Source organism: Phascolarctos cinereus, unplaced genomic scaffold, assembly GCF_003287225.1.
Source record: "Phascolarctos cinereus isolate Bilbo 61053 unplaced genomic scaffold, phaCin_HiC Scaffold_4;HRSCAF=312, whole genome shotgun sequence".
In the NCBI taxonomy this organism is placed as follows: domain Eukaryota; kingdom Metazoa; phylum Chordata; class Mammalia; order Diprotodontia; family Phascolarctidae; genus Phascolarctos; species Phascolarctos cinereus.
Genome location: NW_027555847.1, coordinates 55615124 through 55633504, shown reverse-complemented (window position 1 = coordinate 55633504; position 18381 = coordinate 55615124). Strand labels below are relative to the sequence as shown.

The following is an 18381-nucleotide window of genomic DNA, read 5'->3' as shown; positions in this document are numbered from 1 at the left end:
CTTGACATTTACTAGCTGTGTGACCCTGGGCAAGTCACTTAACCCCAATTACCTAAAAATTAAAAAAATAAAAATAAAAAGATTCATAAAATAAAATTTTTTAGAAATAAGAAACAGACCTGCAACTTCTTTCCTGGTCTACTGTCTTGATTACTTTTCTTTCTGAAAAAAATTAAATCCCCTGTTCTGAGGCCATAATCAGGACTGCTAGGTAAGAAAAAGGGTTTCAATTCGTGGGAGGGAGAAATACCAACACTACCTTCTGACACCAAAGTTTGGCAATCAGACCAAGGGTGCCTGAAGAGGGAACACCAAGTCTGTCGAGCGTAAATCTGACAGACGGTTGTGTAAAACCACAAAGAAGATCAACAATGCACTTGTTTTTATCATTATGAAAATTGTAAGCATAATGGAACTACAAAAAATATCTTACCTCCTCATAGTAAATATTTAAACACCCTAAAGCATAGACCAAGAAAAATGCCTGAAAACACAGAAGATAAAAGGTATTGATTAAAATATAACATTAAGTTCATGGAAATTAATTATTTTATAGGTTCTTCTTTCCTCTCTGAGTCAAAACACAATATAAAGCCCCAAATCACCTTCAAAACTGTATATTTGTAAATTAAAATGTTAATAGTTTCTAAGAGTTTTTTTAAGAAAACTAACAGTTCCAAATTATGTTAGACATCGAATATAAAACATTTGTATGATATTATATTTTTTCCATTAGAAATCTTTCAAAAAACCAGAGCAAAAAGGGAAATTAATGGAATTAACCAACTTTTGAAGAGAAATGAACGTACACTGGTTTCCTTCCCTCACATGCCACAAATCAGCACATATAAACATTGCTTTTCATGTCAAATATACAGAAAGTTAAATGGGATGTCCAAGAAAATAGAGGAAAAAGTTTTTTTCTAGAATATTCAAGTCATTTTTCTTTTGTACAGCTTCCATGATTAGACTTATGATTTCCTCTTCAGTCCTTTTTGCTTGGTAGGATTTGTCAAGTTTATTATGCTATCACTGGAGAAGATAGTAGTACATAAAGCCTGATTAATGTTCAGTCTTTGCTCAGCAATAGACTTAGGCCCAAGAGCTGCTTTATCATGAGTTCTTCAGAAACTGTCTTATTCCAAGCAGCAAATATACCTGTATCCCCAATAATTACTGAATCTGAGCCCACATTTTTATGCACCTATAAAGTAACAATTATGGCTCTAAATGGTGAAAGACTTTATAAATGCATACAAACAACTGCCAGACCCAGTTTCTTTGTTCACTTTCCTACTTCTCAAAGGAACTACTATCCTTCCAGGTTCATAATCTTGACATTAGCCTTTTTCCTCACACCCCCATATCCACTGAGTCATTTGCCAAATCTTGCTGTTTCTATTTTTAGCAGGTTTGCATCTCTAGCACAGGACCCCTTCTCTCCACTTGCCTTCTTAGTTCAGGTCTTCATCATCTCTTGATTAGATTCTCACAACAATATACTTTTATCATTTTTCTTCAAGGAAATTTGAATTCTCCATATTGTCACAATTGGTGGACAGAGACTTGATTGAAAGAGGCTCCACTTCTTGAGGGCACTGATGTCCACCACTATAGTGATAATGCATTACTGAACTGGCTACAGTGGCCACTCACCAAGGGGTGGGTTATTAAACCCGAGAACATTCTAGACCACTCATGTAAGTGTTGGGGAATTCCTTGGATAGAGAAGATTCAGATGACTACAGGTGTGGTTTGTAGTAAGCTACTGATACATCCCCACAGTCTGAAAAAGGATATAGTTTTTTTTTTAAAAAAAGGACATAGTTACTAAAAATAGATGCTGCTCCCTTTCACTTCCTCATTCATCAGGGCAATGTTGGTGGATCAAAGAGACTCCCTTGGGAAGCAGGAATTCCATCAGAAACACCATTTTCCAAGAGGTGGAAGTTTTTATACACCTAGTCATCTGGAGCAACAAAATCCTGAGAATAACCACCCTGCTTCCTTAAAGGTAAATCATTCCATTTTATGCAAAATAAATGTCGTTCCTACCACCCTTAGGAAGATTATTTTGCCAACTATGTGGAAAATGGATTGAATGGGGAGAAACTAGAAGTGAGGAGACCAATAAGAAAGCTATTACTAGAGTTTACACTAGAGGTATTGAGGGCCTTTACTAAGATGGTAGAAGTAAGGGTAGTAGTACTAAGGTACTACGGTGAGTAGACAGAATTCTACAATGACTGAAGTGACAGTGAAAGTAACATTTATTTCATTGTTCTAAGACTTTTCTTCAAATAAAATTCATGTTTTGAATAATAATATATTATTAAATATAATAAAGTGATAAAATATTATTTGGCAAAAATCAAAACCAAAGCAAACCATACTCTTCACAAATACATAGATTAGTGGCTTATTCTTCAGAGGCTGGTTCAGAATGGCACAACCACAGTGGCTCCCAAGGAAATTACAATCCAGGTTTCACTTCATTCCTGTGAAGCTTTCATGGACCACATAACATCAAGTTTCCTCCTATTCCTCTTCTAAGTAGCTTTTGGAACCATATCAGTATAATTCCCAAATGGTTTCAGAAATAACTACAGGTAAATCACTAGCTAGGGATAACTAGCCAGGGATAACATATTGCTGGCCACAATGGCTCCCAAGATTTTCAACTGACATTTTGGGAAACTCTAAGCTGTACAAATGCTATTATACAGGTAATTTATGGACTACAAATTTGCCAAAACAAAATTAAAAATCAGAGTACAGATAAGGATTTAGTATATATTCCTGTAAGACTAATGTTAGTGGAATGCTGTCAAAAAACATATTGCTTCCAGAAATGCAGGCCAACTTAATTCTCCAACTGTTGCCATTTACTATTTGAACAACAGGAGAAAACAGTAGTTCCCATCATTCCAGCTGCTTATTTGAACAAAGGCAGCTACTGCTGCTCACACATATCGTTATACCTCTCACATATATCATCGTACTTCAAGTGAAATATGAACTGTTTTTGCCATCAAGCAGAAATATCATCACCTACTCTCAGATTACTACTACAGCTTTCTCAGAGATCAGAACTGGTGACAGAAGGCTGAACCGAGTCAGAAAACCTAGGCTTTGTTTTCAACTCTGCGTGACCTTGGTCAGGTAGTTGAGCATCTCTAGAATGTCCGACTTGGACAGCTAGGTAGCACAACGGATAAAGCACTGGGCCTGGAGTCAGGAAGACCTGAGTTAAAATCTGACCTCAGACGTTTAGTAGCTGTATGACCCTGGGCAAGTCACTTCACCCTGTTTGCCTCAGTTTCCTCATCTGTAAAATGACCTGGAGAAGGAAATGGCAAACCACTCTAGTATCTCTGCTAAGAAAACCCCAAATGGGCTTAAGGAGGGAATAACATACACACTCAATTGGGTATGGAAATCTATCTTACCCTACAAGAAAATAGGGGGGAAGAGGATAAGAGAGCAGAGGGATGATAGAGGGGAAGGCAGACTGGGGGAGTGGGTAATCAGAAGCAAACATTTCTAAGGAGGGACAGGGTCAAAAGAGAGAATAGAACAAATGGGGGGTGAGACAGGATGAAGGGAAATATAGTTAGTTTTTCACAGCATGACTACTAGAAAGTATTTTGCATGATTACACACGTACAACCTGTATCGAACTGCTTGCCTTCTCAATGAGAGCGGGTGAGGGGAGAGGAAGGGAGAAAATCTGGAACCCTAAGTTTTAAAAACAAATGTTAAAAATTGTTCTCACATGCAACTGGGAAATAAGGTATACAGTCAATGGGGTATAGAAATCTATCCTACCCTACAGAAAAACAGAAGGGGAAGGGGATAAGAGAAGTGGGGGGAGATAGAAGGGAGGGCAGATTAGGGGAAGGAGTATTCAGAATGCATGCCATCTTGGGATGGAGAGGGACCTGACAGGGAGAAAATCTGGAACTCAGAATCCTGTGGAAGTGAATGTTGAAGACTAAAAATAAATAAATTAGAAAAAAAAAGAAAACCCCAAATGCGGTCACGACGAGTCGGACACAACTGAAATGACTGAACAGCAACAAGAGCACTTAGTCCCTGGTCTCTTCCAAAATGAAGAGGTTACACTGGGTGATCTCTAAGGTACTTTCCAGTTCAACATCGAGCTTGTTTGTTGGCACCAGGAAAGTCTACAAAGTTATTTAGGGCTACAATTTTTTTTTCCTCTATGGAAAAACCATTAATGAAAATTTATTCAATAAGTATTGAATGAATGCTAATTATATGTCCACAACTGTGGATGACAAGGGTAAGACTTGATCTATGTATTCAAGAAACTTACAATATAACTAGAGAGTAAAGATATTATATATATAGACAATAATATATTATCTATCTTTTTCTCTTTCCCTCTCTCTCTCTCTCTGTCTCTCTATATATCTCTCCCTCTCTATATATATATATCTGAATATTCATAGAAAAAACAAAACGAGGCACTAAAAATAGTTATGAAAGGCTAAGTGCTAGAGCACTTCAGTTAGAAGGATTACCACCTTGGGCTAGGATACCTGAAGAAACTAGGAGACTGGAACTAAATTGGACCTTGAAGAGTGGGTGAGGTTTGGATTGGCAGAGAAAGGGGGCAAAAGAGAAAAAGGTGTATATATGTTCAACATGAGCAAAGACACTGGGGTGCAATGAGCACATGACTGATCACAAGATAGTGACAGAACCAGTCATTGGAAAATATAACATAGTTTACAGAAAAACACTTTACAATTAACTTTTTAGGATACAATTATTATACAAAGTAAACAAGGGTATTTAGTTAACTGTAGAAGTCAATAGTCAATAAACACTTATTAAGTGTTTATTATGTGCCCGGAGCACAGTGCTAAGTGCTTAGGATACAAAATTAAAAAAAGAGAGATAGCCCATAAAGCTGAAAAGGGCTAGGGGTTAGGAGGGGTGTGTGAAGGAAAGGTACCCAATGTAGAAGCATGAAGGAGAAACTGGAGAAGTCCCAAAAGAGTGGAGCCAGGTGGGAAATGATGAGATGTATTAAAGGAACATTATTTTGAGGCAGTTTATGCGTAAGAAGGTTCTCTAGCATGGATCCTGAAAATTGGACCCACTGAGGGTCCAATATAGAAGAGCAAAAATGTTTATTGTAATAAAAAAAAAATACCTCTTCTAGGCTGAGTTGTAAGTACTCAAAGATCCTGTATGGATTTCTTCTGCACACTAGCTTTTCTCTTTTGACCACCTAAAGACAATGAAATAAAATAAATCATATACTGACCAAGTTTAAACACATTATCAATATCATCACACAAGAGGGCCTAAATAGTTTCATTTCAATATTTTTCTCTTGAACTTTCAGTGTTGTTATATTATTACCTTACAGATGAGTTTTTAAAATGCATTTATGAAAACAACATAAAAGTAATTATCCAAATACATACTTTATTTATCTTATACTATTTATAATTCTGAAGGTAACTGACGCTGGGGTTTCTGTTGTTGTGCTACATGACATCTCCTACACTGTGACCACATGACACATGTCATCTATCTTTTTTAACTGGAATACTGAGCGGGGCAGCAAGGTGGCACAGTGGATAGGGCACAGGCCCTGGATTCAGGAGGACCTGAGTTCAAATCCGGCCTCAGACAAATAAAACTTACTAGCGGTATGACCCTGGGCAAGTCACTTAACCCCATTGCCTAGCGAAAAAACAAAACAAAACAAAACAAAAACCTGGAGTAGTGAGGAAGAATGGTACAGCAGAAAGACTGATGACAACCAGGAGCTCTAGGCTCGAGTCCTGCCTTTGACACTAACTAGGTCTGGGGCCTTGAGCAAGCTCTTTAACTTTTACAAATGCAGGATTACAGATTTAGAGCAGGAAGGGAATGTGGAGGTCATTCAATCCAACAGATGAGGCCCAGAGAGGTAAGTGCTCACCCAGGGTCACACAGCAAAAAGCCTCCCTAGGGTCTTCTTGCTTCCAAGGCCTGTGCTCTGTCTACTGTACCAAAACTGGTCACACAAAAACATGTATGCAAACCATAAAGTGCTCTATCAATGGGAGCTCTTCACTACTAAAGGGAGATACTGCTTTTTGTCACTGGGCCTATGCTATCATCAATGGAAGGAACTCTTCCTACACTAAGGGACCTCCTCTAACAAGGCAGACCTTTACCCTCTCTGCTACCTAAAGGTTCTCAGGAGCACAAGATAGAGCGCAGGTTCTGGAGTCAGGAAGATCTGAGTTCAAATCCAGTCTCAGAACCTTTCTAGGTGTGTGACCCTAGTCACTTAACCCCCATCTGCCTCAGTTTTCTCATCCATAAGATGGGATAATAATAGTACCTACCTCCCAGGGTCATTTTGAAGACAAAATGAGATACTTATAAAGAAAGCACTTTATAGATTTTAAAGTACTCTATAAATGCTAGATATTATTAACTTAGTCTTAGAGAATTGCTTGGAGATATGAGAGACTAAATGACTTGCCCAGGGCCACAAAGTCAGCATATGCAGAAGTGAGACTTGAACCAGGGTCTTCCTGACTCTGAGGCCAGCTTTCTCTATCTCAACCGAAGATATCAAATACTAGCCTACAACATTTATGAGTGAAACAGGAACCAGATTAAAATGAAACTGGGAAACATTTAACAAAATAAATATAAAAACAACAGAACACAGATAATGTTAAATGTGTTTTTCTAAGTCAACCGACACCTGCGGGAATCACTGTATGCATTGTGTCTATTTAAGATTGACATCACTGGTCTAAACTAAATTGGCTTAAAAATTAAACTGGTTTAAATTGGTAACAGAAAAATTAAAAGAAAAGACCTTTTCTTCTCACACTTACTTTCTCACCTGCTGTTTCCTCTTCATCATCTAAACAATTTGTTGTTTCTTGAACAAGCACATACTCATGCTCACATTCTCCATCTGTGGCAAACATCAGATGCTTCCATTGGACACGGTCTTCAGGCTGACAGTCTAGTGCGACAAAATCTCCATGTGTGAGATAGTGTATCTGACCAAAAGCATCAGTGTCCCTTGCCTTTGGTTCATCAGAGTCATGTTTAGCTAACGGATCACGTACAGAGCACTCCTTCAAGTCCGTGTTCTCAGATTCGGAGCTTTGGCTCTCATTTTCGCTATCTGACTTGACAGAATCTCCATTTGTGACCAAAAGTTCTACTTTATGCTTTACATTTTCTATTTCTGGATCCAACTTATGGCTAAATCCATTATTTTGTTGATCTTCTTTATTTCTTTTCACAAAAGGAAATTCAAGTGGTTTTGTATAATCCTCAAGAATTTTGTGAACTGAATTTTCTTCCTGCCCTTGTCTTTGCATGAGATTTGCAGCCCATGTTACCCCACGCTGGTACCTACATGATGGAAATGTCATTAGTAGGACATGAAAAGCTTTTAAGTTTGAAAAATCAACAAAACAAATAACACTTCTGCCACCATTATTTATGATTTAGTAGTGTGCCTTCTCACATGTAATAAGCTCAATAAAGTTTACAATTAAATGATGGTGGTTGTTAAAGTGTCTTGTAAACTGGATACTACACAAAAATGGAATTCTGCTCTTTAGGAGAAGTTGTTAAATTATAATATAAAAGCTAAAGTATAACTTAAAATCTCTACAAAGGTTATACTGAAGCTGTGTAAAAGACAACATTAGTTCTCAAAGGAAAAAATGTAAGCTATTAAGAACCATATGAAAAAAATCTCCAAATTACTAACAGAGAAAAGTAAATTTAAAAACTCCAAGGTTCTACCCCATACCCACTAGATTGCCAAAGGAAAATGACAATTGTTGGAAGTGATGCTGAAAACGGGCACATGAAAAGATATCACTTCACTTAGGTGGTGACAGCAAGTAATAATGGACAGCTAGTCTTTGTGTTCGGCTGCTACCTACTTATTTCCCAGAGAAATTTTTGGAGGAAAATTCTCAGCTCAATGGGTATACTTCAATGGAAGATTTCTGAGAGTACATGGACAAGAGACGAATAGGATGAGTTGACATGGATTGGCTGCAATTTGTACCACTGGAAGGCACACTCACATTAATGAGATCACAGAGCCTTTCATGTATTATATATTTTACAGCTCTGACAACATACACTCCTGCAAGATGTACCTTAAAGATCACCTCATCCAATTCTTTCAAGCTCAGAGAGACTAAATGAAAAAATGGAGCCAGGCTCCAAATCCAGTTTTTTTTTTTACTGCTACCCCACTGTGCCTCTAACACATGATAACAAACAAAATGGATCGAACCTTACTGACTGAAATAAAGTTGGAACCCTGGAGCTGACATCTGACAGACTAAATCTGTCTAGAACTCTCTGTAAATGGCCACATTACCTTTTATTTTCCTTTTTTTAATCTTTTCTCCCCCCCCCAATAACAGGCACAACATTTTTTTTAACATTCACTTTCACTTTTTAAAATTCTGAGTTCTGAATTCTCTTCCGCCCTTCTTTCCCTCCCCCCTCATTGAGAAGGCAAGATGTGAAAGAAAATACAGACCAAAAAAAAAAGAAAAGAATAGAATAGAAAGAAAAGAAAAAGAAGCTAAAAAAAGTATGCTTTGATCTATATCCAGACTCTATCAGTTCTTTCTCTGGAAGTGGATAGCATTTTCATCATAAGTCCTTCAGAACTGTCTTGGATCATTGTACTGCTGATAATACCTAAGTCATTTACAGTTGATCATTGTACAATATGGCTGTTACTATGTACAATGTTCTCCTGGTTCTGTTCACTTCACTTTACATCAGTTCATTTAAGTCTTTCCAGGTTTTTGTGAAACCATTCTGCTTGTCCTTTCTTATAGCACAATAGTATTCCATCACAATCATATATTACCACTTGTCCAACTATTCCTCAATTGATGGGCATCCCCTCAACTTCCAATTCTTTGCCACCATAAAAAGAGCTGTTATAAATATTAAGTCCTTTTCCTTTTTCTTGGGATCTCTTTCAGATATAGACCTAGTAGTGGTATTGAGGGTCAGAGGTTAGGCACAGTTTTGTAGTCCTGCCATGTTATTTTTATAACAATTTCTCCAGGTATCTATGGCAGAGGAAGGTTAAGGTTTGATGCCCTGAGAGAATACACAGAGTGAAAATTTCTCTTTTTCCATTTCTTATCCAGAAGTATTCAATCAAACTACCAGAAAACAATCTCTACTCTCTGGCTCCTTATGCTACAAGACAAAAATGAACCAGCTTTGAGCCTGTCAATACTTATCCTCTGTAGCACACTACATAAGCGCTAAGGGGGCATACAAAAAAAAGAGATTCTATGTTCCAGGGCTTTGATAAACTTGGAGGTGCTACATAAGCACTCTCCACTTAGTTAGCACTCAATCATATGTGGAAGATAGGAAAAACATTCCCCAATAACTTTTAACATAGATCTGGTCTTCACCTAGTCCAATTAGACCCAACACAACATTTTTTCACAGTTGTAGCAACTTTACTAGGGGGATACAAAAACTACCTGGGGATCAGGATTTGGCATCAGGGCCCTTCTGGACACTACAATGACAAAGCAACAGCATGCCCAGTCTTCACCTTCTTTTGCTTGGCCATCATGAGAGTCTGACATCTCACTTTTTCAGTTCTGACCAGAAAGCCCTGGATTTTACCTCAAATCATGTGGTTACCACTTCTAGAATCACCCTGTGATGGCTTCTTCCTCAAGAAGGGGAGCCACATAGAAGCAGGACCTGATCCACTGGAGCAATGCCCTTTAGGGATTCCACATGTGCCTTGATCTGGGTGATGATCTCCTGCCTTATCATCTTAAGGGTGTGCAGGACTTAGGTACAGATATACAGTTGCATAGTGGCCACATGCACACACTTGTACTAATCTCTCCACGATTAAGACAGAGGCCAGAAAGAGCCCATTACAACTTTCTAGTCAATTATAACTGTCTTGCCAATTAAGAAAATTCTACTGAGCTCCTAATATGTGTGAAGAACTATATTAAGTCAACAGAAGAGAAGGAGAAGACAATGGCCATTGTCAATGGGGAACTTAAGTTCTGCCTGGGTAGATCAGACTAACACACATAAACAATGAGAGAACAGCGGAATGCAACACAGTAATATCATCACACAATGGCCACCAAATGTCCAACCATTTCAATGGCTTTGGAAGTAACTGAAGAAGACTTTGTATAGAGCTTCAATCATGAAAATAGCTAAAAAGAGTAAGAATATGACAGAAAATGTGCTATAACAAGTCAGGTCACCAACCAGAAGAAAGGGATGTTCTTACTGTCCGGGGATGACTATAAAAGCTAAGGCTTTCTATATCCAAATGATGAGAAGTGCTGAAGGAGCAAAAGGATACAAAAAACAGTGTAAAAAGAGGGAAGAATGTCATTTAGAAGTCACGTGGAGGGGTGATGAGAAGCAAGCTCATTCAAAGTACAATGAACTAGAAGTTAGAAGAGCTGGGTTCAAATCCTGACTCAGTCAATTACTAGGTATGTAAGTGGGCAAATGACTTAACTTCCCTGGACCTCAGTTTCTTCATATGTAAAAGGAGGGAGGTTGGACTATATGATTTCTAAGGTTCCTCTCAGCTTTAAATCTTCAGAGTCTACGAATGTAGGTGCCCATAGGTGAAAGGAGGAAAAAGACATCAAGGCAGAAAAATAGGGGCATTTTTATACAAGCATCTAGTTCACAAAGCCCAGTATCCTCAGATCCCAATCCTATAAATAATAAGCACAGTAATCAACCTATGTTATTAAGAAAAAATTACATTATGGTTAGTAATACTGTTTACTAAGGCAAGCAAATATGTAACACATTTTAAGAAAGATCTCAACAAAAATATTAAAATCTTAAGTCAGTGTTTAGTCTGTTTTCAGTTATCTGTCAATCTTTTGTTCAATAAGCTTCATTCCCCCAAATATGCCAGATAACCAAGGTGTTACTATAGATAATAAAGGACTAGACTATGTGGTTTTGGCTATGAATACCAAGGGAATTCTGAGAAGGGGCACATCAGTGTGAGATGAAATTCTCAGAGAAGGTTTCATGAAGAAGATGGGACTTGAGTTGAGTCTAGAAGGACAATTAGGATTTGGATGGGCTGAAAAGGAAAGCAGAGGTTGTTCTAGGCAGATTAAATTGCAAGAGCATAGGCAGAAAAGAAAGAATAAATATGGTATCCAAGGCAGACAGTAGGTTAAATCAACCACTAGGCAGTTAGGTGATGCAGTAGATAGAGTGCTGGGCTTGGAGCCACGAAGATCTGAGTTCAAATCCAGCCTCGTACACTTATTAGCAAGGCACTTAACTTCTGTTTGCCTCATTTTCCTCAAATGCAAATTTGGGATGATAATAGTACCTACCTCACAGGGTTGCTGTGTAGATAAAATATAAAATGAAATAATATTTATAAAGTTCCTGGCACACAGAAGGTGTTATATAAATGCTAGTTATTATTATTGTTATTAATCTGGTGAAGATAAAAGGTCATTGATGAGGAACAGGGAAAATACCTATATCTTCATACTTTAGAAGTAGCAGAGGGAAAAAAAAAAGATGGTAGGACTATTTTTGTCTGAAAAGGAGATCTGCCAGTTTAATGGGTTCAAATTTCTGGAACTTACAAAAACATGTTGGAAAGTTAAAAGAAAATTCATGCTTTACTAAAGGATTTACCATAGGGTTATTATACATAGTGCCAAGGGCATTTAAACTGACAAATCAAATAATTTCAATTTAGATATTTTTCAAGAACATACCTGCTGCTACTTTCCTTCCTACTTCAATTTTTTTTTAAGGCAATTGTGCTTAAGTGATTTGGCCAGGGTCACACAGCTAGTAAGTGTAAAGTGTTTGATCTGAGGCTGGATTTGAACTCAGGTCCTCCTGACTTCAGGGCCGGTGCTCTATCCACCTAGCTGCCCCTCTACTTCAATTTTTAAAAAAATAACTAAAACTACATTTGAACCATCAATATGATGGAATTAAAACATTGACTTACCTCTCTGATGTAAGTATAGGCATGCCCAGCTTAGCATCTGTAATAACATGGTAAGTTAATGATTATAAGTAATATTTTTAATATTAAATTACCTAAAAAGGATAAGATAAGCTTCATAGATTTCTAGCTTCTGCTGCACAGATCACATAACTGCAAATAACCATGAAGTTCACTTGGTGAATTCCCTTCCCTTACAGAGTGATGAATGTTTTCCTGTCCCTAGCTTCTTCTGCTGGATTCCTACCCATCTTTTCTCCCAAAGACCTCAGCACCTTTCCTTTCTAATAAACTTTTATTATTTTTAATTATAGTTATCAATGTCATAGCCTCCCAGGTGGTAAGCTACATGAGGGGCAGGCACTTGTGGTCATGGTACTTTTTTTTTTGGTGAGGCAATCAGGTTTAAGTGACTTGACCAGGGTCACACGGCTACTAAGTGTCAAGTATCTGAGGCCAGATTTGAACTCAAGTCCTCCTGACTCCAGGGCCAGTGCTCTATTTATTGTACCACCTAGCTGCCCCAAACATGGTACTTTGTAACTTTGGCTCTCCTCCTATTCCTATTCCTATTCAGTTAGCAATTAATGTTAGCTGAATTAAATTGAATTATAGGAGTAAACTGAGACACAGAAGCTAAGTGATTTGCTGAAGGTTATAGAATTAATTGGCAGAAGCTAGACTAGAATCTAGGAGAGGCAGTGTACTATAGAGGGGAAAGTGTACTAAATTTAGAGTCTGGAGACCTGGGTTCAAATATCAGTCCTGCTTGATAATCTTTGACCTTGAGCAAATCACTTAACCTTTACAGGCCATGGTCTCTTCATCTGTAATGAGACTGAATTAGACAGTCCGAAGGTCTCTTTGAGCTCGAAACCCTACTGCTCTTCTTCTGTGTCTCCTGACTTCTAATTCAATGTTCTTTCCTTGCACCGTGCCTTATCAACACTACTACATCCTTAGTCCAGGCTTATAATACTCATACACATTAAAGCAATGAAAAATAACCTGATGAGCAAAGGTCTGGGAGTCAGGAGACTGAAGTTCTATTTCCAGGTTTCTCACTGGCTAGCTGTGGCACCTTGGGTAAGGCACTTACTAGGTAAGACCTTTCACTTCTCTAAGCTCCATTGTCATTTGCAGAATAAGGGCTTGGAACAGATCAGGAACTGAGGCCAATGGCCCCCAGCCTGTTCTTGTACAACCCTGGAGCTATGAAGGGTTTTTACATTTTTAACTACAATAAAACTTTATTTAAAAATGTAAAAATCCTTCTTGGCTCACAGGCCTTACAAGAACAGGTGGCAGGCTGTGGCCTGCGGTTTGCCTCCCTTTGGAATAGAAGATCTAAGGCCTCTTCTAGCCCAAAGATTCTATGAGAGGGAGCTCTTCTTCATCATCCAAATGGGGAATATTAACTTCTTTAGTGCCACAACTTCCTTGCACTGGGAAGCTAAAGCATCTGTCGCTTACTGTGGAAATATGTGGTTCATTAGACTATACAACATCCTTAATTTTTTCTTTCTTGGCATAAACTGATTTTAAATATAATTTTCCCAAAGTTTAAAAATGAGGGTACTACATAGTCAAATAAGTATTTACAGTTATTGTGAAGGTCACTGCAGTACGAACACAGAACCCTCTATTTATAATCTTTAACGTGTTCACGTAGTTCTCCAAAGGCATTCCCATGCATTTTCTCCTATGAAATAGACACTCTATGTCACCTTGACCTCCACATCACTTCCCAGACAGCCACCTCCACTCTCCCTAGCCTGAGTCCTCCAGCAGTGATAGGTCAGCCTTTGTCTTATCATGCCAGGGCCACTATCCTGCCTCCACGCCACTTCCTGCTCGTCTCCTCACCATGCCCCCTGTGGGTACACTCCATTTTCCTTTCCTCCAGACCTTTTTATGTGTTATCTTCATCCCTTAGAATGGAAGCTTCTTGAAGGAAAGGACTGTTTTGTTTGCTTGTATCTATATCTCCAGCATTTAGCATAGTGTCTGGCCCACAATCAGCCATTAATAAATGTTCTATCTATGTCTATCTATCTATTTTGTATATTAAAAGGATATCACAGAATGAATAACAACATATAAATACATTTGTTTTAATGAGTTTGTCTCTCATCATTGCTTATGTATAAGCTTATGTCTTAGGTACAAGTTACTAGAAGAAGGTACAATAAGGATATTATCTAACTCGTTTTAAAGGCATCACAAGCAGATGCTTAATCAATTAACTATTTATTATGTGCCAATTATGTGCAGATGCACTGTGATTAAAACTGTAAGGAATGTTTTTGATGATAATTTCTAGAATGAAAAAGACACACACAGTCTTAAGACTACAAATACCTACCTTCTGTAACAAAACTGTCTTACAGTCAACCTTTTTGGGCAGTAAAACTGCAACTAACATCTCATAAACATCCTTCTAAGTATAAAAGCTAAAAGAATCCAACTTACCTTTCCATTTGGCAATGAGGGCAGGATCTGAAATACTAAAGTCTGGTCGACTTCTTGACAGAATGCCTTTTCCAAAATAACCCTTTCAGGAAAATAAATATGAATTCATATTCAATGATCTATTATTTAGTTAAAATAGAACTGACAGACACACCTTCACAACACAGGCAGTTCTTAACTTCTGCTGCATCACTCATTTAACATTTCTTAATACTTCAATACATGCTACATTCATCCACTTTTTCAATGATTCTGCTGAAATCCAAATAAACACAGGCAACAGCAAATGAACACTCAGGGTTTCACCATTAGGCAATCTGCTTTGTATGAGCTACAAGAATACATTTTGTTTAAAAGTAGGAAACGTTTGTAGAGGTAACAGTTGTAGACGTACAAGCATTCTTTAATCTTGTATACCTTGGAAGTAGGTTGCCAACTCTGTTTATACACATAGATGACAAGTCAATATTTGGGTAAAACCTACATGTGAAAATTTAAATCTAAACTTTGGCATGATAAGCTACTGCTTTGGTTAAAGCCTATAATAGTAAGCTTGTGATATCCTTGTATCTTTATGGTTATTTATTTCTCATGGGTAAGCAAAGAGTGTTCCCGTGAACACACAGTTGATTAGTAGAGTGTTAATGAGAACAAGATCAGTTTCCATTCCCATACAAACCAATTAGCTTTTCTGATAAAAGCTTTGTTTTATATAACCACATCATCTACTCCTAGAGACAGGCAGATGATGAGAACCCACTGGTCACAACGGAAGAAGAGGCTGATTATGTATGACACGACCCAAGCCCATCATTACTACTAGGAAAACAACCAAAAAGAATAATATATACTCTCTAAAGAAGGAACTCCCTACCAAGTAGCTCTTTAAGCCTTTATAAGATAAATATCCAAACTGGGTACTGCTGTCATATGCCTAGGTTATGATAAATCCTTTAGAGGAACTAAAACACTTAACACTTACTTTACCATACAACTGTTCAATAGCCTCTGCATTCCTTACAATTACATTATTGTTGATAATTTCAGCACGGTATACTTTGAAATCTCTTTGAAGTGTAACCTCTTGACAGAAAGGGATGGGGAATGGTGATTCATAACTCTCATAAACTCGTCTTTTCCTTTTCGGGGCATGGAATACTGCTTCTGCCATCTTCTGAGGTTCCTTAACCAATGGATAACTAGAAGCAAAAAACAGACAATCAATAATATTTATTAATCAGCATCAGTGCACAAAGCAGTGGGATGATCTAATATAGTGCTGAACACAATGATGCATTTAGATATACTATCTGGTATACTATCTTCTGTCCTGGGAAAATGTATATACAGTATGTACCACATGGATGAGCACTGAAACCTGGAGGGAAAACATAAAAATAATGACAACCCACATGTATGTAGTGACTACAACTAACAACAACCCTACAAAAGGGGAGTACAAATATAATCCTTTTTACTGATTAGGACACTGAGGCTAAAAGAACTTAAGTGATTTGCCCACCCATTGTCACACAGCTGACAGAAGACTGAGTTCTGACTCAAATTCATGCTCTGACTTCAAGTCTCTATGATGACTGTTCTACATGCTGTCTTGGTATGAGCTGAAACTAGGAAAGTTTACTTCATGAAGGATATAAATCTTGTGCTAGGCCACGGAAGAAACACAGGTTTTGAAGAGAGAAAGGTGAAAGCATTCCAGGCATAGGGAAAAACATAGGTGGAAAAAGTGGCTTTTTGTCAGGGGAGATACTGGGATGACATGAAGATTTGTTCCAATTGGGATAGAGGAATTATATTGGCCAGTATTAGGAGAAAAGGCTAAATATTTAAGAGTGGAACAATTACTGAAGAGCCCTGAATGAAAGGCTGAATTTGGACTTGACTGGAGAAGGCACCACTGTTAAGTTCTTAAGCAGATCATAGTGATAAAAACAGAAATTTAAACAAATTAATTTGAGGACAGAGCTGTAGTAAGGGCCATTTTCTAATGGTCCGAGTAAGTCGCTAAATATTTTTTAAGTCCTACTTTTGTCCTGAGCTTAATACCAAATAAAATGCACATGTCGGTGTGCAAAGTAAAACAGAAAAAGGATTGTACTTGAAACCATAAACTCTATTACATGCATCTTGCTTTTCCTTTGAAGTATAAATTCATTATGTAAACGTTTAAAGTTGTCCTGCTCATCTATTTCCTTCTTTTCATTTCTGTGCATTTAAAAAAAATGATTCAATAACATTCTTTTCAATGACCTTATACTCCAATTCTCCCCCCCCCCAACATGGAAAACAAACAAAAAACAGCACTCTTGTAACAAATATGCAGCCAAGGAAAACAAATCCTCACACTAGCCTGGTCAAAAAAAAATATGGTCTCATTATGTACCTTGAGCCCATCACATCTGTCAGGAGGGAAATAGCATGCTTCATCAGGTCTTTAATAATCTGATGGGTATGAGGTAGAACCAGTGTTTCAATTTGCATTTCTCCAACTATTAGTGATTTGGAATATTTTCCGCATAAATGTTAATAACTTTATTTATTTGACAACTACCAATTCATATCCTTTGACCATTTGCTACTGGGGGACTGTTGCTTGTCTGTGTGTGTTTCAATCAGTTTGTTATTTTGTTAAGTATCTTGGATAGTGGACCTTTATAAGAGAAACCTGTTGCAAAGTTTGCCCCCCCTCCCCCCATGCACAGTTTTCTTTCTAATTTTAACCATTTGGGGGGAATTTTTAATTTCTTTTTTATTTCTCTCCATCTTTTAGTTAATATTAACCTCAACTGACCAAAACCTGTCCCGAGTGATTAATATTCCTTAAATACGAGGCCAGAAGAGGAATATTAACTATCCCTGACTCCTGGGCAAGATGTAAATCCTCTTCCTTAATCAGCCTAATTGTGATCCTCTAAAAGTAATTTAATTTGTAACCTCATTTGGTTTACATACTGTGTGATGCAGTTTGTTTCCTCAGGGGATGTATGAAATTATGACTGCTTAAATAAATCTGTTCAACTTTTATGATACTGAAGGAAGTATGGGATTACGGATCTATCTAACTTTTACGGCCTAAGAGGAATGCACAAGATTGCAATATGTAGATGAATTACTTTTCTGACACTCTAACATGTTTCCTATAGAAGCCTTGTCAGAATCCTGTGTCTTGAGTCTTCTGTGACCTCATTTAGGGTTTTCTTCACAAAGATACTGGAGTGGTTTGGCATTTTCTTCTCCAACTCATTTGACAGGTGAGGAATCTTGGGCAAACAAGGGTTAAGTGACTTGCCCAGGGGTCACACAGCTAGTTGTCTGATGCCAGATTTGAACACAGAAGATGAGTCTTCCTGACTCCAGGCCTACACTCTATCCATTGAGCCACCTCACTGCCCATAATTTCTGCATTGTACCTGGTAAATATATATATTTGGCAGCAGTAACCAACCATGTGAACTTGGAGAGGAGATATTTCTCCTATAACAACCACATTGGTTTTGTTTATCCAAAAACTTTTAAATTTTATATGAGGAAAACTGTCCCTTTTTCTTCTGTGAGCCTCTCTATCCCTTGTCCAAAACATCATTTTCCAGAATCTGATTCTAACCTTCAGGGCAGAAAACCAAGCTCTGGTATTTTTCAGCTTAACAGTAGATTGAAAAAATTATGACTATTGAATTTTTGAATACTTGCTGGGGAGAGAGGAGCAGCTCTGCGAGGGAAGGGCCTGTGTAGGTTTCTTACTTTGATATTCTAGTCATTTTGCACAGTGCTTTGCACATAATAAGCCTTTAGTAAGTGCTGAACTTTCAGTGGCTAGAGGGATGGATGGCAGGCAA

At 37.8% G+C, this 18381-nt stretch overlaps 1 protein-coding gene across 3 annotated transcripts in view; it reads right to left on the bottom strand.

Moving 5' to 3' along the window:
* TSEN2 (tRNA splicing endonuclease subunit 2) overlaps positions 1-18381 on the bottom strand; it is a 42749-nt gene that overhangs the window by 20576 nt on the left and 3792 nt on the right. For all 3 annotated transcript variants that reach the window (XR_013485819.1, XM_020981080.2, XM_078152211.1), the window contains exons 2-7: positions 15507-15723; positions 14525-14606; positions 12056-12092; positions 6882-7413; positions 5186-5263; positions 434-484 (exon numbers count right to left, since the gene is read on the bottom strand). Coding sequence is in view for 2 of the 3 variants with exons in the window: in XM_020981080.2 (XP_020836739.1) it covers positions 434-484; positions 5186-5263; positions 6882-7413; positions 12056-12092; positions 14525-14606; positions 15507-15695 (969 nt within the window). In the remaining variant the exon portion in view is untranslated. The remainder of the gene's footprint in view (positions 1-433; positions 485-5185; positions 5264-6881; positions 7414-12055; positions 12093-14524; positions 14607-15506; positions 15724-18381) is intronic.